The 21,179-nt window shown below is 46.5% G+C and overlaps 1 protein-coding gene across 1 annotated transcript in view; it reads right to left on the reverse strand.

Annotated features, from left to right (window-relative positions):
- Positions 1-8,437: 8,437 nt before the first annotated feature.
- Positions 8,438-21,179, reverse strand: part of LOC115155073 (dapper homolog 3) — a 40,966-nt gene continuing 28,224 nt past the window's right edge. Inside the window, exons 2-5 of the mRNA XM_029701860.1 lie at positions 19,408-19,537; positions 16,239-16,367; positions 10,120-11,028; positions 8,438-10,032 (exon numbers count right to left, since the gene is read on the reverse strand). Coding sequence (XP_029557720.1) covers positions 9,317-10,032; positions 10,120-11,028; positions 16,239-16,367; positions 19,408-19,537 — 1,884 coding nt within the window. The 3' untranslated portion in view covers positions 8,438-9,316. The remainder of the gene's footprint in view (positions 10,033-10,119; positions 11,029-16,238; positions 16,368-19,407; positions 19,538-21,179) is intronic.

Genomic DNA, 21,179 nt, shown 5'->3' on the forward strand with positions numbered 1-21,179 from the left:
GTGCCCCCCAAATTTTTTTGGGGGGGGCTGCCTCTCATGCCTGTTGCGCTCCCTCGCTTCGTACCAGCACCTCTCAGCTATCGCCGCCTCGATCTCCCACTGCGGGCAGCGATACTCCCCAGCTTGAGCCCACGGTCCACCTCTGTCGAGCAATTCCTCCCATCTCCAGGAATCCTGAACGCACCTTTCCATCTCCTCCAAAGTCCATGAGTCCATATTACCCCTCTCCTGGTGCTTCTCCTTCCTCCGCTGCTTGGTCCGTTTTTGGTGGGTGATTTTGTAACGGCTGTCAGCGGAAGTAGACCAAGGTGCAGTGGAGTTAGTGTTCATCTTGAGTTTTAATTTACGAACGAACACGATACAAAAAACAAGAAAACCGACAGCCAAACAGTACTGTCAGGTGCAAGACACTAAACAGAAACAATCCCCCACAAAACCCAAAGGAAAAACAGGCTCCTTATGTGTGACTCCCAATCAGCAACAATGAACTACAGCTGTGCCTGATTGGGAGCCACACACGGCCCAAAACAAAGAAATACAAAAACATAGAAAAATGAACATAGAACGCCCACCCAATGTAACACCCTGGCCTAACCAAAATAAAGAACAAAAACCCCTCTCTATGGCCAGGGCGTTACAGTCACATACACATGGTTAGCAGATGTTAATGCGAGTGTTAAGCGAAATGCTTGTGCTTCTAGTTCCGAGCGTGCAGTAATATCTAACAAGTAATCAAACAATTTCACACAACTTCCTTACACACAAGTGTAAAGGAATGAATAAGAATATGGACATATAAGTACATGGATGAGTGATGGCCGAACGGCATAGGCAAGATACAGTAGATGGTATAGAGTACAGTATATACATATGAGATGAGTAATGTAAGGTATGCAAACATTATATAAAGTGGCATTGTTTAAAGTGACTAGTGGTACATTTATTACATCCAATTTTTTATTATTAAAGTGGCTAGAGATTTGAGTCATTATGCTGGCAGCAGCCATTCAATGTTAGTTGAGTTGCCGTACCAGGCGGTGACACAGCCCGACAGGATGCTCTTGATTGTGCATCTATAAAAGTTTGTGAGTGTTTTTGGTGACAAGCCAAATTTCTTCAGCCTCCTGAGGTTGAAGAGGCGCACCTTCTTCACCACACTGTCTGTGTGGGTGGACCATTTCTGTTTGTCCGTGATGTGTACGCCAAGGAACTTAAAACTTTCCACCTTCTCCACAACTGTCCCGTCGATGTGGATGGGGGGTGCTCCCTCTGCTGTTTCCTGAAGTCCACGATCATTTCCTTTGTTTTGTTGACGTTGAGTGTGAGGTTATTTTCCTGACACCACACTCTGAGTGCCCTCACCTCCTCCCTGTAGGCCGTCTTGCCGTTGTTGGTAATCTAGCCTACCACTGTAGTGTCATCTGCAAACTTGATGATTGAGTTGGAGGTGTGCATGGCCACACTGTCATGGGTGAACAGAGAGTACAGGAGAGGGCTGAGAACGCACCCTTGTGGGGCCCCAGTGTTGAGGATCAGCAGGGTGGAGATGTTGTTTCCTACCTTCACCACCTGGGGGCGGCCCGTCAGAAAGTCCAGGACCCAGTTGCACAGGGTGGAGTCGAGACCCAATGTCTCGAGCTTAATGATGAGTAGGTAGGGTGGAGGTGATATGATCCTTGACTAGTCTCTCAAAGCACTTTATGATGAAGGAAGTGAGTGCTACGGGGCGATAGTCGTTTAGCTCAGTTACCTTAGCTTTCTTGGGAACATGAACAATGCTGGTCCTCTTGAAGCATGTGGGAACAACAGACTGGGATAGGGATTGATTGAATATGTCCGTAAACACACCAGCCAGCTGGTTTGCGCATGCTCTGAGGACACGGCTAGGGATGCCGTCTGGGCCGGCAGCCTTGCAAGGGTGAACACGTTTAAATGTTTTACTCACGTTGGCTGCGGTGAAGGAGAGCCCACAGGTTTTGGTAGTGGTGGTAGGTAGGCTGTGTCAGCGGCGCTGTATTGTCCTCAAAGCGAGCAAAGAAGTTGTTTAGTTTGTCTGGGACCAAGACATCGGTGTCCACGATGGGGCTGGTTTTCTTTTTGTAATCCGTGATTGACTGTAGACCCTGCCACATATATCTCGTGTCTGAGCCGTTGAATTGCGACTCTACTTTGTCTCTGTACTGACGCTTAGCTTGTTTGATTGCCTTGCGGAGGGAATAGCTACACTGTTTGTATTCGGTCATGATTCCGGTCGCCTTGCCATGATTAAAAGCAGTGGTTCGCGCTTTCAGTTTTGCGTGAATGCTCCCATCAATCCACGGTTTCTGGTTGGGGAAGGTTTTAATAGTCACCGTGGGTACAACATCACCGATGCACTTGCTAATAAACTCGCCCATCGAATCAGCGTATACATCAATATTGTTGTCTGAGGCTATCCAGAACATATCCCAGTCCATGTGATTGAAGCAATCTTGAAGCGTGGAATCAGATTGGTCGGACCAGCGTTGAACAGACCTGAGCACGAGCGTTTCCTGTTTCAGTTTCTGACTATATGCTGGGAGCAACAAAATGGAGTCATGGTCAGATTTGCCGAAAGGAGGGCGAGGGAGGGCTTTGTATGCGTCGCCGAAGTTAGAGTAGCAATGATCCAGAATATTGCCAGCCCAGGATGTGCATTCAATATGCTGATAAAATTTAGGGAGCCTTGTTTTCAGATTAGCCTTGTTAAAATCCCCAGCTACAATAAATGCAGCCTCAGGATCTGTGGTTTCCATTTTACATAGAGTCCAATGAAGTTCTTTCAGGGCCGTCGAGGTGTCTGCTTGGGGGGATATACATGGCTGTGATTATAATCGAAGAGAATTCTCTCGGTAATGCAGTAGGCATTTGATTGTAAAGAATTCTAGGTCAGGTGAACAAAAGGACTTGAGTTCCTGTATGTTGTTATGATCACACCACAACTTGTTAATAATAAGGCATACACCCCCACCCTTCTTCTTACCAGAGAGATGTTTGTTTCTGTCTGCGCGATGCGTGAAGAAACTGGGTGGCTGTACCGACTCTGATAAGGTATCCCGAGTGAGCCATGTTTCCATGAAACAGAGAATGTTAAATCTCTGATGTCTCTCTAGAAGGCAACCCTTGCTCGAATTTCATTTACCTTGTTGTCAAGAGACTGGACATTGGCAAGTAGTATACTTGGGAGCGGTTAGCGATGTGCCCGTCTACGGAGCCTGACCAGAAGACCGCTCAGTCTGCCCCTTCTGCGGCGCCGTTGTTTTGGGTCGCCTACTGGGATCCGATCCATTGTCCTGGGTGGTGGACCAAACAGAGGATCCGCTTCGGGAAAGTCGCATTCCTGGTCGTAATGTTGGTAAGTTGACGTTGCTCTTATATCCAGTAGTTCTTCCCGGCTGTATGTAATAAGACTGAAGATTTCCTGGGGTTACAGTGTAAGAAATAATACATAAAAAACGAAATACTGTATAGTTTCCTAAGAACGCGAAGCGAGGCGACCATCCCTGTCGGCGCCACATTATCAAACTGCACATTATCAAACTGAACCTAACAAGATGTAAAAGCTAGATGCAGCTTTCTTGTTTTAGTTAGAACATTCTGATAAAAAGGGAAAAGTGTCCTATTTTTTCTTTTTTCATTGTTCTTGTCACATCTGTCGGCTCACCCACGTGGAGGTTTGTGCTCTCAAGTTCTCGGCCACTGACAAGCATTGTGATTCTACAAGTACAAAAGGCTGGTTCGTCGGTACCAGGACGATACACAGGAGGAACATCTTTTGTTCTAGCAAAAGCAGGAACGGCCTCCTACTGTGCTAAGTATATATCAGCAGTCACATTTCTCTGTGTGTCTGTACCATTAAAGGCGAAGTTCCTGCGCTGTACATGCAAGCAAAATCTACAGTACATCAGCGTGAAATGTGAGATGGACATTGATTGTGGGACTGTGTTCATAGACACACACACACACACACACACATGCATGCATGCACACAAACACGCACACACACAACCCTGTGCTGCACCGCTGGCGTGGCGTCACAGTGGCTGTTTTGTGTCCGATGCGGGCCACCAGTGTTTCTGTTATGTGCCTGCTGCTTTGGGCTCTGTCCTTCATCAGCCGGTCTGTCTGTCTGACCGCATGGACTGGAGGGAAGAGGGTTTGGGGGCCAGCTATAGGGCTGGACCCTGGGGGGAGCTGTCTGTCATGGGAGGGGGGTATGAGTTATCCCAGAGGTTGGGGTGTCTGTCCACAAAAGATCTTGCCCCCTCCCCGTCAAACAAGCCACTTTCACCCAGTCTCCTCCTTCATACCCCAGCTCTCTCTGTAACATTGCTGGCTGGGCTCCTAGACCGTGGTATCCAAAATCCAAATGATTTACTTAAAAATCATACAATATGATTTTCTGGATTTTTGTTTTAGATACCGTCTCTCACAGCTGAAGTGTACCTATGATAAAAATGACAGACCTCTACATGCTTTGTAAGTAGGAAAACCTGCAAAATCGACAGTGTATCAACTACTTGTTCTCCCCACTGTAGCTCCTGTGTGTGAGCCCCTCTTTGTGTTGGGTTATGGATGTGGAAAGGGCAGGCATGATTTATGGGGGTTTGAGGGTGTGTGTGTTTGTGTGTGCGTGAGTATATCAAATCAAGCATTATCTATACAGCACATTTCAGACATGGAATGCAATTCAATGTGTATTACAGGAAAAAATGAAGAAAATATAAGCTGAAGTATTTACTACACAACAAGCATAAGATAAAAAACAAAAGAATGACACAAACTGAACAACTAAAAAGCACCCTGAGGAAAAGCAAAGCTAAAAAGATGTGTTTTAAGATCTCTTTTAAATATGTCCACAGAACCACTCAGGTTCTCTGGCAGGCTATTCCAGAGGCTGGGGGCATAATAGGGGCGGCAGGTAGCCTAGTGGTTAGAGCGTTGGACTAGTAACCGAAAGGTTGCAAGATTGAATCCCCGAGCTGACAAGGTACAAATCTGTTGTTCTGCCCCTGAACAAGGCAGTTAACCCACTGTTCCTAGGCTGTCATTGAAAATAAGAATTTGTTCTTAACTGACTTGCCTAGTTAAATAAAGGTTAAGTAACTAAAGGCTGACTCTCCATGGATAGTTAAAAGGTCAGTAACTGAGGGACCTACTGGGTACATAACTTAAAAGCATGTCTGACATGTATTGCGGTGCACAATCGTGGATTGATTTAAAAACCTATAGAAGAATCTTAAATAATTCTAAAACTCACAGGCAGCCAGTGCAGAGACCTTAAAACCGTTGTAATGTGTGCTCTCCATCTGGTCTTGGTCAGTACCCGTGCTGCAGCATTCTGTATGTTTTGCAGTTGACCGATGGCTTCCTTTGGTAGACCAGACAGGAGAGCAGCCTGCTTGTAATAAAAGCATTGATGAGTCTCTCTGTATCAGTCTGAGAGAGAAACAGCCGCCCCTTAGCAATGTTCCACCTAAAAATACATTTTGGTCACATTCCTAATGTTTACTTCAGATATCACTTCTGAACTTCTGTGCCAACCAGGGAAAATAAAACCATACTGCTTTTGCATGGTAGGCTAGGATACAGTACATATCAACAAACTTCTCATCAGGTCTTGCTTGACTGATACCCAGCCTAATGTAGGTTATCTTATCTCTGAAACATGCCGTAAACCCGTCACATTTAGATGTAGAGGAAAGTTCACATAGGTTTGCGGGGGTAGGATTTATCAGGCCATCAATGGTAGAGAAGAGCACTCTCTAAGTATTCTGATTTATAGTGATCAAGTTAGAGAAATGAGCCCGTCTGGCATTTCTAATTGCCTTGTGAGTATGTGTGTGAATTTGGAAGGGTGAGGAGTAGAGAAAGGAAAGACAGACAGAGTGAAAATGAGAAAAGGAGTGAACGGCTGCTCAGTCATCAAAGTCGGGGCGCAAGGAGATAAAGACAGCAAGAAAAACTAGATAAAAAGAGAAAATAGGTCAATCACTCTGAATCTAACCAAGTGCCAAAAATAAAGCCCCTTTTCTCTCTCTCTCTCCTCCTTCACTCAACACCATCCCTGTTCTTTCCTCTCTCTCTAACTCTCACTCCCTCCCTCTCCCTCAAATCAAACCCAGATGTGGCGCCGGCCAGGCCTCCATTCAGTTGAGTTTGACTCTCCTTTTTTCCCTTTCTCCCTCCCTCCTTTTCTGTTTCTCTTTCTGTGTTTTGGTTTCCTCTTCTGGCCCAGTGCTGGCTGACTGGCCCCCTCTCTTGTATCACTGCTTCTCAGGAAATACCCCAGGTTCCTAGCCCTGAAGGGAGCATGCTTCTCTAACCAAATCCAGATGGAGGGAGGGAGAGAGGTATAGAGAGGGAGGGTGAGAAAGAGAGGGGGTGGTGGGTGGGGAAATGGCTGAGAGCGAGACAGTGAACGAGTGAAGAGAGAGGGAGGCTGCAGAGAGTTCTTTATTTTGCCTGAGTTCTCCCTCTTCCTCTCCGTCTCTCTCCCTCTATCTCTCCTCCCTCTCTATTTCCAGCAGGACTGATTAGGGTAGTTTCAGCTAGTTTCTCTCAACCGCCCATCTTCTTTTCTAGAGCCTTCCTCTCCTCTCCTGCACTCTCTTTTCTATTCCTGTTGCAGCAGGACGGATGACTGACACAGCTGGAACAGTGTCATAATGCCCAACCCATATCCCAGAAATCCATGTCCTCTTCTCTTCCCCCAGCCTCACACACTCCCTGTTCATTTAGTCAATAGTGCTGTATTCTGCAGCTGCACTAAGACATGTGCATTTGTGTGTGTGTACCAGAATGTGGCAATGGAAGGAAAGGTCTTAGGGCAAGGGCCTTTTTGAAGTGTGTAAATGTGTGTGTAAGAATGGGTGTCTGTCAAAGTTTTGTCATAGGAGTTCTCAGCATCTTACATGATGAAGCTTTCCTGCCCTTCTTTCCCACTCGGTTTATGTGTATGTGTCTGCGCGTGTGTATGCATGTGTGTATGCATGTGTGTGCCTAAGGCAGTGCCTGTGAATATGTATGCCAGTGCCTGAATGTGTGTCTGTGTGTGTGCCAGTGCCTTTGTGTTTGCTCAAGCATGTGTATGTGTGTGTGTGTGTGTGTGTGTGTGTGTGTGTGTGTGTGTGTGTGTGTGTGTGTATGTGTATGTGTATGTATGTGTGTGTGTGTGTGTTTGTATGTGTAATTGTCTGTGTTTGTAGGAAGTTGCTCCGCTACGTCTGGGGCTAATGATCTTGTTAGTTCTCCAGGGGAAGAAACTGATTAAGTGTTTATGTGAATTCCTGTCTTCTGGCTTGCAGCCTGCAGCCATGTTGGTGACACGCCAGACTAGACCTGCATGACAACAACAACAAAAACAAGATAACATCTCTAACCCAGAAACCAGCCCCTCCCTTGCTTTCACCACTGCTCTCCCTCTGCTTTTCCATGTCCATCTACCCCGCTTTCCCTCCTTCCACCCTCTGTCACCTTTACCCCCCAACTACCCTCCTTTACCCCCCCAACTACCCTCCTTTACCCCCCCAACTCCCTCTTTTCTTTCAATTAACACCTACATCCCCTGCAGCACCAGGCTTTTCACTGCTAAAAGGGTGTGTGTGATTCCCTGCCTGTGTGTGTTCCACCACCTACCTCAGTGAAAGGTTATTTGCGCGGTTGGCTCCACTGGTACCACCCAGCACAGCAGATACTGGTTATGTCCCAAATGGCACCCTATTCCCTATATAGTGGACTACTTTTGACAAGGGCCCATAGGGCTCTGGTAAAAGTAGAACACTATGTAGTGAATAGGGAGCCATTTGGGACTCCCCCACTGTAGTTTACATGTTATCTCCATGAGATAGAGCAACTGGACTGGCTACAGTGTCAGATATGCCACATGTGGTCTGAATTGTCAGAAGGAAAATGTGTATCATGTATCTCTCTTAAAATCAATCATGTTATCGGTACCTTTATTGCAAGGTTGTCTTTCATCACGTCATAGCTTTATCCTTGCTCTGAAATGGAATTTTAGAAAGAGCCCATCCATGGACGTGTCTGAAAACATTTCTAGCTGACAAATCCTTGCATCCTCCGTCCTTGTTTCCACCAGTCCTCTCCTCCCTCTCAAAGTGCATTGGAACAGAGTACCCAAGATCCCTCCCCTTGGGCCTTCTCCTCCAAAGAGCTTTGAGATGAAGGTGAGGAATTGAGTAAACAGGAACAGCAAGGATTTGACAGCCAGTAATGTTTTCAGACACAGCCCATGCATGGTCTTTTGCGTGGTAAACCTTGGTGTGAATCAGGATGGAACACTAACAACACTAATTATGCGTCACAGCTTGAGAGCTTTAAAGAGCTAGAGAGGCAAACACACCCACAGTCACTCACTTTCACTCTCTCTCTCCGTCCAATGAAACACACATTGACAGCCGGTGGTTGAGAGACAAGACCTCTGTGGTCCCCTTAAGGTTACATGGTCCCAGCTCATTTTATTTACAGACTACATTCATAAATACAGGAGTGGGTCAATCACACCACACAGGTGGTCATGTGCAGAGGAGGGCAGCGTTCCAGGCTACATTGCATACACCCTCCAGATATGACAACGCCAGATTTCCCAGCTAGATAGGTGTTTAACGTATCACCTAACCACATTATATGATTTATCAGTCTGATACCCAACTGCGTTATGCAGTTAATAACATGGCATGTATCCATTGGTTGATACAATGTCTGCAATGTAGTCTGCCTGGAACGCAACCTAGACTACAGACACGTTGATGCTGAGTCACAGGTCACATGACGGGACATATCATGCTCACAGTACTCTCTGTCAGGGGGAGGGAAAGGGGGATAACAGGGGGATAAGGCCTTTTTTGGAGGGGGGGTGGGGGGGGTTCTTAGGCTCTGGGTCCCAGTTTTATGTTTACTTTAGCCACCGAAGTGACCACTAGCCCCAACTCAAGCCCCATAGCATATTATCTTGTCTCAGACCCCGCCTGGCTAGGCTCAGGCAATAGCCGAAAGCTTCACAGATCTGGGATCATAGTTTAGAGCTCAGGCTCAGCTCTGTTTGCTTGTTCAGGAGGGTTTATGGCAGATCTGAGGCCTATGAAGGATGCATTGAAAGCCAAAGAGTCTATGTATGTATGTACAGTTAGGCAGTGCAGTGAGTTAAATTGGCTGTCTTCTGTACTTGCTGCTCTTCAAAACAGACGGCGCTTCTCCTCAAAGGAAACCAGGTGCATATAGAGAGACACACTAAATTATCTTAACCCCCAACTGCTAAATACGGATCCTGTGCGGCACTCTAAACGGTGGTCATGACTTTGAGGGAGCCTGTGCGGAAGCGCAGGATCTTCTTCTTGAGCGCGTGGGAGGCCTTGATCTTGACGAAGGCTTTGGGCTGCAGGGGGGCCCCAGCCGGAGCGGTGGTCGTCGGGGGGGAGGAGAGCTGAGGGGGGAGCTGCTGGGGCCACACCAGACCCCCGCTCTCGTCTGAGTCGCTTGACAGCGTGCTGGAGGCCGGCGAGTCTTCACTCAGGCTCGACTCGGACTCGCCCTGCCCCGGGTGGGGGTAGCGCTCCTCGGGCCGACACAGGGCTGCGAGCTCTCGGTCCAGGTACTCCAGATGGGGGTGATGATGCGGGTGTGGGTTGATGTAGGCATAAGGTGGGGGAGGCGGCCGGGGTTTGCGGGTGCGCCTGGAGCCCTGGTCAGCTGGGGGCGGCTGTGAAGGCTGCTCAGCTTCATCCTGGCTGAGCTCAAGGGTGGAGCGCCAGCGGCGGTAGCCTGTGCTGCCCGGCTGGGGCCTCTTCCCCTTGGACTGGCTTCCGCGGCCGCTCCCTGACCCTGATCCTCCCCCGTCTCTCTCCACCGTGTTGTACTTGCGTTCAGGGACGCCCCGTTGCCCATTGAGGCTGTTCTCAGACTGGGACCTGCAGGCTCGTCTTCCAGGCTTCTTGGAACCTACTGGCCGCTCCCGCTCTCTCTCTCTGTCCCTCTCCCTCTCCCTCTCCCTCTCCTTGTCCCTCTCCTTGTCCCTCTCCTTGTCCCTCTCCCTTTCCCTATCCCTTTCCCTTTCCCTTTCCCTTTCCCTTTCCCTCTCCTCGCTAAAGCGACACTTCTTGGGGGTGGCTTTAGACTTGACTTGCTGCAGCTGCTGTGGGGCCGGCTGCTGTTGAGAACCCCTCTCTGGAGAATAGGCGCCCCGGCTGGGTTTGGGTCCCCCAGGGGCCCCCCTATGGGAGTGGGAGTGTGCGGAGGCCCTGGCGGTGGGGGCCCGGAGGGGTTGGGCGGGGATGTACTGGGCGTTGACCAGCTGCTCGTCAGGCGAGGGAGGCGAACGGGGCGGGGGAGGGGCCGGGTAGCCGTGGTGGAAGGGATGGGGTGAGTCGGGCTCGTGGCTGCTGGGGTCCTGGGATGGAGGTATGCTGCAGGGGGAGTCCAGGGAAGCAGAGTGGGTGTTGGCCAACGGCTGTCTGGGCCTTGGTTGGGGGTAGTGAGGGTGAGGGTGGTGATGGGGTAGAGGGGAGTCATCAGGGAGCAAGGCAATGCAAGCATACGGCTCCTGGTCCAGGCTGTGGCAGGCCCAGGAAGCAGGGGGACCCTCGGAGGGAGGGGGACCAGCGGCTTGGTGGTGGTGGGGGTGGTGCTCAGGGGTGGAGGCAGCGGCTGGTGGAGGCTGGGGCTCCTTGCGGCAGAGGCTGCTCTGGCGGGCCACGGTGATGGCGGTGCGGGGCTTGCAGGGCCGAGGGGGCAGGGCGCGCCGCTGGATCAGGCTCAGGATATATGTCTCAACGCGCTGGGCCTGACGATAGTCCTCCTCCGTGGGCTCCCCCTCCACATCCAGCCCTCCTCCTGGCCCCGAGCTGTGGTCCCAGGCCCAGGCCTCGTCTTCCCCCTCACCGGCCCCCTCGGCGATGCCTTCCAGGGAGGGGTAGGGGGCCGAGAAAGAGCGGGGGACTGTGTTGCGGGACCCGGATTCTGACTGTCCTTCCCGATTGGCCACGAAGAATTCCCCTGGAAAACAGAACCAATAACACAGTTATAAATCAGACAAAGCAGAGGTCAACCCCACAGACAAGAGAACCCACAGACAAGAGAACCCACAGACAAGAGAACCCACAGACATGAGAACCCACAGACAAGAGAACCCACAGACAAGAGAACCCACAGACATGAGAACCCACAGACATAGGCTAATGATGCATCTACAGTGAGATTTTGTCATTCAGATCAACTTTATTATCCCACCAGGGAAAAATCTATTTGGTCATGTGCTTAAAAAGACATACAAAAAGACGTACATAAAACATGAAAACACAGAAACTACACAAAATAATTCATTCAAAGTGCTATAGCTACACATTTAAAGTGAAAGTGCAATATGCCGTACACTTGAGGGACCAACACACTATCTATTATACAGCCTAATGGATGTTGGAGTGTGTCAGGACACAAAATGGTGGAACCACGCTCCCACTCATCTCAAACCAATAGTTTTTGCTAATTTGGTCTTTGCCTAAGAGAGTGGTTCCCTCATTTTGTGTCCTGACTCCTGACCCACCTAAACCCTCAAAAATGTTATTGTAATCCTGCAGGTAAACAAATGTTTCTATCCAAAACTGAGACTTTACCTTTATCCCAGATGAAATTAGACCACTGCTCAAATGGTCTATGGCGCTTCTGAAGAAATGCCATCTCTAGTCACTAGCCTGCAGTTGCACTTACAGTATTGTGAGGCATTGCTGACAAACTATCCTTGAAAAGGAGCACGTTATGGGAAATGGGTATACAAACCCACTCAGGTGAATGAGCAAACATACACCAGGCACCATGGACGTAGCTCTGGCTGTACCTACAATACACAGCTGCAGAAACAGCAGACGCTGTTTATTGTGACCAGGCGGTTACAGACACAACACAGGCTCTGTTCCAAAAGGCACCCTATTCCCTACATAGTGCACTACTTTTGACCAGGGTCCTGCACTATACAAGGAACAGGGTGCCATTTGGGGCATAGACAGTTTTCTGTTGAATCCTTCAGATAGAATGAGCAGCTGAGGTAACAAGAGGTTGACCACCAGGGCTCTACTCTACTGTACATCAAACTGAAGTCTGGCTTGTGTCCCAAATGGCACCCTATTCCCTTTTGAGTGCACTACTTTTGACAAGGGCCCATAGGGTTCTGGTCAAAAGCAGTGCACTATAAAAGGAATAGCGTGCCATTTGGGACACAATTTCTGTTTTCCCTAAACTAAGTCTGCTGCATCCCATAGGGATGCATTCCTTTTAAGAATGTCAGTTTAGCACAGCCATGGCCAGACTGGGTAAGATGCACTCTAACAGTGTCTATGTACAGTATGTGTGTGTCATTGAGAGTCTATGTACAGTGGGGGGAAAAAGTATTTGATCCCCTGCTGATTTTGTACGTTTGCCCACTTATAAAGAAATGATCAGTCTATAATTTTAATAGTAGGTTTATTTGAACAGTGAAAGACAGAATAACAACAAAACAATCCAGAAAAACGCATGTCAAAAATGTTATAAAATGATTTGCATTTTAATGAGGGAAATAAGTATTTGACCCCTCTGCAAAACATGACTTAGTACCTGGTGGCAAAACCCTTGTTGGCAATCACAGAGGTCAGACATTTCTTGTAGTTGGCCACCAGGTTTGCACACATCTCAGGAGGGATTTTGTCCCGCTCCTCTTTGCAGATCTTCTCCAAGTCATTAAGGTTTCGAGGCTGACGTTTGGCAACTCGAACCTTCAGCTCCCTCCACAGATTTTCTATGGGATTAAGGTCTGGAGACTGGCTAGGCCACTCCAGGACCTTAATGTGCTTTTTCTTGAGCCACTCCTTTGTTGCCTTGGCCGAGTGTGTTTTGGGTCATTGTCATGCTGGAATACCCATCCACGACCCATTTTCAATGCCCTGGCTGAGGGAAGGAGGTTCTCACCCAAGATTTGACGGTACATGGCCCCGTCCATCGTCCTTTTGATGCGGTGAAGTTGTCCTGTCCCCTTAGCAGACAAACACCCCCAAAGCATAATGTTTCCACCTCCATGTTTGACGGTGGAGATGGCGTTCTTGGGGTCAGAGGCAGCATTCCTCCTCCTCCAAACACGGCGAGTTGAGTTGATGTCAAAGAGCTCCATTTTGGTCTCATCTGACCACAACACTTTCACCAGTTGTCCTCTGAGTCATTCAGATGTTCATTGGCAGACTTGCGGGCGCTGCAGGATTTCAGTCCTTCACGGTGTAGTGTGTTACCAATTGTTTTCTTGGTGACTATGGTCCCAGCTGCCTTGAGATTGTTGACAAGATCCTCCCATGTAGTTCTGGGCTATTCCTCACCATTCTCATGATCATTGCAACTCCACGAGGTGAGATCTTGCATGGAGCCCCAGGCCGAGGGATATTGGCAGTTCTTTTGTGTTTCTTCCATTTGCGAATAATCGCACCAAATGTTGTCACCTTCTCACCAAGCTGCTTGGCGATGGTCTTGTAGCCCATTCCAGCCTTGTGTAGGTCTACAATCTTGTCCCTGACATCCTTGGAGAGCTCTTTGGTCTTGGCCATGGTGGAGAGTGGAATCTGATTGATTGATTGCTTCTGTGGACAGGTGTCTTTTATACAGGTAACAAGCTGCGGTTAGGAACACTCCCTTTAAGAGTGTGCTCCTAATCTCAGCTCGTTACCTGTATAAAAGACAATCTCCCCTCTCAATCTTTCTGATTGAGAGGGGGTCAAATACTTATTTCCCTCATTAAAATGCAAATCAATTTATAACATTTTTGACATGCGTTTTTCTGGATTTTTTTGTTGTTATTCTGTCTCTCACTGTTCAAATAAACCTACCATTAAAATTATAGACTGATCCTTTCTTTGTCATTGGGCAAACGTACAAAATCAGCAGGGGATCAAATACTTTTTTCCCCCACTGTATGTGTGGGTGTGTGAGTGTTAATGTTTGAGAGTCTCTCTGCCTGTGTGTTTGTTCAAGCATGTGTGTGTGTGTGAGAGAGAGAGAGAGAGAGAGAGTGTGTGTGTGTGTGAGAGAGAGAGTCTGTAAGTGTGTGTGTGTGCACGTGTGCTTGTGTGTGTCTCTAACATGGTACAGTGGGTCTTTTTCTCTCTCTGACTGAGTCTGTACAGAGCAGCCTTGTCTTAATCCCATGACTGTAATCTAGGCCCCTGCATAATCACCACAGGACAGTCCACTGATGCAGTTACACATCAAAACATGAACAACCAGTCTCTCCTTTCACCCCTCCACCAGCACACCCAGTACCCTCATTTATCTATGTCACTGGGCACAGGCAGTCCCCTCTTTTACCAGGGGCTCCCAAACTTTTTCACTCAGGCCTCCCTTCCAGCATTGAGGAACTGTTCCCAAGTATTCCTAGGCATAATAGAGAGATGTGATCATATACAAATGTAAGCAAGGTTTGAAATGATTATATTTTAGTCAAATATTATCTGTTTCCAACTCTTGCAGTCAGTTTGCTAATTATTTGTAATTATATTCTGGCCCCCCAACCATCCGCTCAAGAAACAATTGACCCTCGGCTGAATCTAGTTGATGATACCTGCTCTAAGGTGTGCAATTACTGGTATGACAAGAGGAACTGATGATGTCCTTCCCAATATCCAAATTGCACCTTGTGCATTCTACTATTCCCACTTTCAAGAGTAAGTTGAAAGCCGGGCTGAGTTCCCTTTTTGGGGGGGAGGGGACCCCCGCGCCCCAGCTGCTGACCTGTCACGCCCCTCCTAGGGGGCATGCCCCACAGTTTGGGAACCACTGCCTTGTACAACACACTGCATGTCTCCACAATGGCACCATATTCCCTATTTAGTGCACTATGTGGGAAATAGGGTTCCATGTGGGATGCAGACATATCATAAGGGGCTTAATGCCAAGATATGTCCACATCCCATGCCTGGTTTCTTGACCAACCAGGTTATTATCATATATCCAGTACCTGGCTAAATAAAGGTATACATCGGTTGTGTGGATCAAATGAATGGAATATGCACAGCAAATCTGAAAATTACATAATGCTTATCTTTTTTCATTCATTTTAGATAGTGGCATAGCTGGATCTACAAAACAGATGGCCTGGGACATGGATCTATCTCATCAAATTACCACTTTTTTGTAGTGTAGTGTCCAGAAAATAAAAAGCACAACACAATACTATACAAATGAAACACGTTTATTTTAAAGAGCACATCTTCCTAATCTAATAGCTGGAAGCCCTATACGGCGGGGAACTCAAAAGATAATCCATTAGTATATTTCCTTCACCTTAATGCAATTGGAAAGAAATGAGTTTGTGCTTGTTATTAGTCGTTATGGTTGGGACTATTTGGGAGCGATGACTGATTTCTCTGCTACCGCACAGCAAGCGGTACCGGAGTGCCAAGACTAGGACCAAAAGGCTCCTCAACAGCTTTTACCCCCAAGCAATAAGACTGCTGAACAATTCATAAAAACCGCCACCGGACAATTTGCATTGACCCCCCTCCCTTTTGTACACTCGCTGTTTGTCTGTTACCTATGCATAGCCACTTCGCCCCCACCTACATGTACAGATTACCTCAACTAGCCTGTACCCCTGCACACTGACTCGGTACCGGTGCCCCCTGTATATAGCCTCGTTATTGTTATTCTTATTTTGTTACTTTTATTATTACTTTTTATTTTAATCTACTTGGTAAATATTTTCTTCTTCTTGAACTGCACTGTTGGTTAAGGTCTTGTAAGTAAGCATTTCACATTAAAGTCTACACTTCTATTTGGTAAAATTTGATTTGATGGTGTCTGGCTCTAATGAGCTTCTGTTGGCGGCTGCTCTGTAGGGGACTTAGTGCATCACTGTTGTAAAATTACAAACTTCAGACACACAGAAATGACACGCACACACACAGAAATGACACGCACACACACAGAAATGACACGCACACACACAGAAATGACACGCACACACACAGAAATGACACGCACACACACAGAAATGACACGCACACACACAGAAATGACACGCACACACACAGAAATTGGATACAAGAAGGTAATAATGACATCAATGGTTCACATAGGTGTGTGTGTAGGCTACACTGACTGTACACTGACTGTACTGCATTTGTATGACACGTGTGTGTGTGTGTGCGAGCGTGTGAGAATGTACGACTGTGTATGTGTGTGTGGTCACTCACCGGCTGATTTGGGCCGGTCGTTGGCATAGTCCATGCGGATGGCTCGGGTAGCGCTGGAGGACAGCTCTCCAAACCCAGAGGAATCAGAGAGACCCAGAGGAGAAAGGACCTCACTCAGCTCATAGAAGCCTGCAAACACATGTACTGTATACCATTAACCATTAAGAGACTTACAACAGTGAGTGCATACATTTTCATATTGGTGGCCCCAGCAAGAATCGATTTTATCCAAAGCAACTTACAGTACAGTGAATGCATACATTTTTCGTCTGCCTATTTTGGATCCATGTGGGACATAAACCAACAAAACCGTAGCATTGCTACCATGCCCCTCACATTGGTACCCCCTGTATATAGCCTTGTTATTTTTTTACTTTAGTTTATTTAGAAAATATTTTCTTAACTCTTATTTTTCTTAAAACTTCATAGTTGTGTTACCGGAGTGCCAAGTCTAGGACAAAAGGCTTCTCAACAGTTTTTAACCCCAGGCCATAAGACTCCTGAACAGGTAATCAAGTGGCTACCCAGACTATTTGCATTGTGTGCCCCCCCACCCCTCTTTTCCGCTGCTGCTACTCTCTGTTTATCATATATGCATAGTCACTTTAACTATACATTCATGTACATACTACCTTAATTTGCCCGACCAACCAGTGCCCCCGCACGTTGGCTAACCGGGCTATCTGCATTGTGTCCCACCCACCACCCGCCAACCCCTCTTTTTATGCTACTGCTACTCTCTGTTCATCATATATGCATAGTCACTTTAACCATATCTACATGTACATACTACCTCAATCATCCCGACTAACCGGTGTCTGTATGTAGCCTCACTACTGTTATAGCCTCACTACTGTTATTTTTTACTGTTGTTTTTATTTCTTAACTTACCTATTGTTCACCTAATACCTTTTTGCACTGTTGGTTAGAGCCTGTAAGTAAGCATTTCACTGTAAGATCTACACCTGTTGTATTCGGCGCACGTGACAAATAAACTTTGATTTGATTTGAGTTGGTTAAGGGCTTGTAAGGAAGCATTTCACGGTAAGGTTTGATTTTGATTTGATGCTCTTACCAATTGAGCCACACAGGACCAATACCACTCAAGTCTCAGCCAAATGACCTTTGGGAGTACTGGTATGCAAGTGCAACAGTCTGTGTTTCCTGTGGATGGTTGTTTCTACAGTCATTGGGTATGCATACAGTGTCTTGCTTACTTTCCTTATGAACCGGAACACTAACTGATCTGAATAGAAAGAGACTGCCATGTTAACTTATATCCACCTTCACTTGTGTGACTTTGTCAGCCGTAGATGGGTGGGTCCCCCTTATATTATATTGGCCTCTCACTCTAGATTTCATTGTAATCTCTTTAGTGTAATAGTGAGCTTTTCCTTTTTAATTTGTTATGGTCTTTCTCTGCATGCCATCAAGAGTCATTTTAGGTCTGTGCATTTTTTTAAGGTTATGTTACTATGAAATAATAAAAGTATAGTAAGCAAGTAAGTACATTTGGGTTCCGAAAATAACTACAGAAGAGTATCCACTCTTAAAAGACTTACAAAGCATCTCTTTCATTTGACTGTAGCTGAGGAACATTCAGTTATGAAGAGAGGACTGGTAGCACAGCATTACTAGCCTAGCTTGGAATGAAGGAGAGTCTAGTGTTGTTCCAGTTCATTTTGGCTTTTTCTAAGGGAGATATACTGTGTTGTTTTTCACATTGAAAGCGAATGGCACATTAGTCATTCCTGAAGGCATTTGATGCCTCTCAAGGTTTCCTTTTCTTAACCTGTGAAGGTTTCTCAAAGCGTTTTTTCAACATGCCACCCTCAATCTCCAAATAGCCAGCCATCTGTGTATATTTTGAGGTAAATGGCACAACATTAGCCATGGATTTAAAACTCCTGCCATCTTCGGGGAGCCGAAAGTACATTTTCATTGGACGGCTCACAATTCTCCAAGCCAAGTAGTTTTCAACTCCTAGCAAAAATTCTCCTCTGAAAATGGAATGCATTTATCAATTTAATGTGGGCTTTGGAAACATTTCCTGCACTGATTCATAAAGCACATGACCTACGCAGCCCTCAACAAATCCCTCTATATCAGATACGACTTTGGCTCTCTCTCCAAAAAGACTAGCATGAAATATACAGTACAATATAGTAAGAATGTGGTGAGATAAGGGTGAGATAGCTAAACAGATGTAGGATCTTTATTTGAGCCAGTTTGATACAGCAGGAAAATAATACTGCAGCAACAGGAAATATTAATGATTATGTGGATTATAATTCATAGACATTTTTGTAGGGGTTGATACATTTTTCAATGCAGAAATGACAAACTTTTGAAGCCTTTTTGAAACTCAAATACACTACAAGTTTGCATTTCCTTCTGTCCAGGAAAATTCTCTGCAACAAAAGAGTGATCAAATTAAGATCCTACATCTGTACGGAGCAGTAACGGGCCTACTGTGGGGTCATTTAAGTTAACCATTCTAAAATGGCGCCGACGCGTCTGCCTGCAATTTTTCCTGCCAGGCTACCAAACCACCTCATATAATGATGTCAGCCTCTGAGCCAAGGAGAGAAACTAAATGGGCCTCGGTGACGACTCTCTCTGATGGAACTACAGCATAAAGGCCTGGAACTAGAGCAGGCTCAAGCCCTTGACTTGAGTCCAGAGTTGAGTCACGGTTCCCTAGGATGAGGTCTAAAAATATTATAAACTATATTTTGGCATGTAGAACGCTAGCTGATAAGGCTAGCTGCTAGTACAGTGGCTATCTAGCATGTTGAATTATGCAAGGGAGAAAGGCTTTATGAGAGTCAGTCGAGTCACGAGTCATGAATATCGTGTTTAGAGTCCGAGACTCAGGTAGTACAACACTGCTTTCTCCAACACCAAACAGTCATACTACCGACTATAGCTATGCTGTGTTTAGCAGAAATATGATAGATTGAAGCAATGGCTTAATGGTAAGGTTGCAAAATTCTGGTAACTCCCCCTCCCCCAAAACATGTTCTCCAGAAATCGCAGATGGAGGATTCCCATATTTACTGCTTATTGCCAGCTAATTCCAGGAATCTTCCAACCGGAATATCTGGAAAACCTGGGAATTTTGCAACCCTCCCTACTTAAGGGTCCAATTTGTGCAGTGTTGTGTTACCTGAGCGGGGCCGACTGTCCATCAGCTCAGTAGTGGCCTCCAGCACAGTATCCTCTGTATCCATCCTCAGCTCCCCAACCTGCTGCTCTACAGATGCCATCAGACCACATGGAGTACACTGTAGACTGCTCTGGAACACAATGAGAGACATAGAATCAGGGTTAAAGACCGGATTTGCACACACACACACACATAGCGCACACACACACATTGCCAAATCTCAAATGGCTAGTGAAGGATAGGAACAGCATCGGCTTTGGTGGAGGTTAAAGCTGTCAAAACAACAGCCCTCAGCGAGAGTGAAGAACCGAATATATTACAGACAGAAGGAGAGAGAGAGAGAGAGAGAGAGAGAGAGAAAGAAAAAAGAAAGAGAGAGAGAGCGACAAAGAGCGAGAGAGAGAAAGGGGGAGATAAAAAGGGTGACAGAGAGTGAGAGATGAAAAATAAGAGACAGCGGTGGCACCTTAATTGGGGAGGACGAGCTTATAGTAATGTCTGGAACGGAATTAACGGAATGGTATTGAACAAATTATACACATGGTGTCCATGTGTTTGATGCCATTCCATTTACTCCATTCCAGCCATTATTATGAGACATTCTCCCCTCAGCAGCCTCCTGTGCTATAGAGGTGTACAGAGTTACACACACACACTCTGCTGGCTTATAACATTGGGTGTGGTTCGACTAGCTGAGAAGGCAGAAAAGCCTGCTGGTCATGTGGTAGAGAAGGTTCCATACAGTAATTCAGAGGAGAGAGGAGGACTCTGGGAATAACGCTGAGACGTCTGTGTGTGTGGGCACACAAGCTGACACTGACAAAGCACACCTGCACACACACAAATTGTACACTTCGAATGAAAACTCACACACACTGAAAACCCACAAACTGATTGAAAAACTCAACCATATTTTGACTCCCCCACCCAAAAAAATTCACAGACACACACACACACACAGACACAGACACAGACACAGACACACACAGACACACACACACACACACACACTAGACTGGCTGGGGGAGCCTGCTGTGAAACTGAAGTTAAACATCTGATGGAAGGGGGGGGGGGTTCCACAGTGCAGCTAAGAACAAACTAACTCCCTAACAACCCATAGCCTTACTCAATGGGTCTCCCTGTGTAAATCAGGGCTTCTCACCCAGTAAAAAAATACCATATAAAGGCAGGGAAGCTGTGGGTTAAAAACACAGACATGCTGACCTGTCCATGAAAACATGGTGAACTTACTGGAAAGAGGGGGAAGGAGAAAGGGGGGAAGATGGGAAGAGTTGGGGAGAGAGAGACAGAGAGAGAGAGGAGAAAGAGAGAGATAACAGGGAGAGAAAAGGAAAAGATTTCTGTCTTACTCAACCATCGCTGTTTTATGTTTGCTTTGACAATGTAAGCAGAGGTGTAAAGTACTTCAGTAAAAATACTTTAACGTACTACTTAAGTAGTTTTTTGGGGTATCTGTACTTTACTTTTTATATTTTGGAATACTTTTACTTCCCTACATTCCTGAGAGGGCTCCCGAGTGGTGCAGCGGTGTAAGGCACTGCATCTCAGTGCTAGAGGCATCACTATAGACCCTGGTTCGATTCCAGACTGTATCACAACCGGCCGTGATTGGAAGTCCCATAGGGTGGCGCACAATTGTCCCAGTGTCGTCTCGGTTAGGGTTTAGCCGTCATTGTAAATAAGAATTTGTTCTTAACTGACATGCCTAGTTAAAGAAAGATTAAATAAATAAACATTCTTTAAGAAAATAT

The sequence above is a fragment of the Salmo trutta genome, chromosome 19, assembly GCF_901001165.1.
Source record: "Salmo trutta chromosome 19, fSalTru1.1, whole genome shotgun sequence".
In the NCBI taxonomy this organism is placed as follows: domain Eukaryota; kingdom Metazoa; phylum Chordata; class Actinopteri; order Salmoniformes; family Salmonidae; genus Salmo; species Salmo trutta.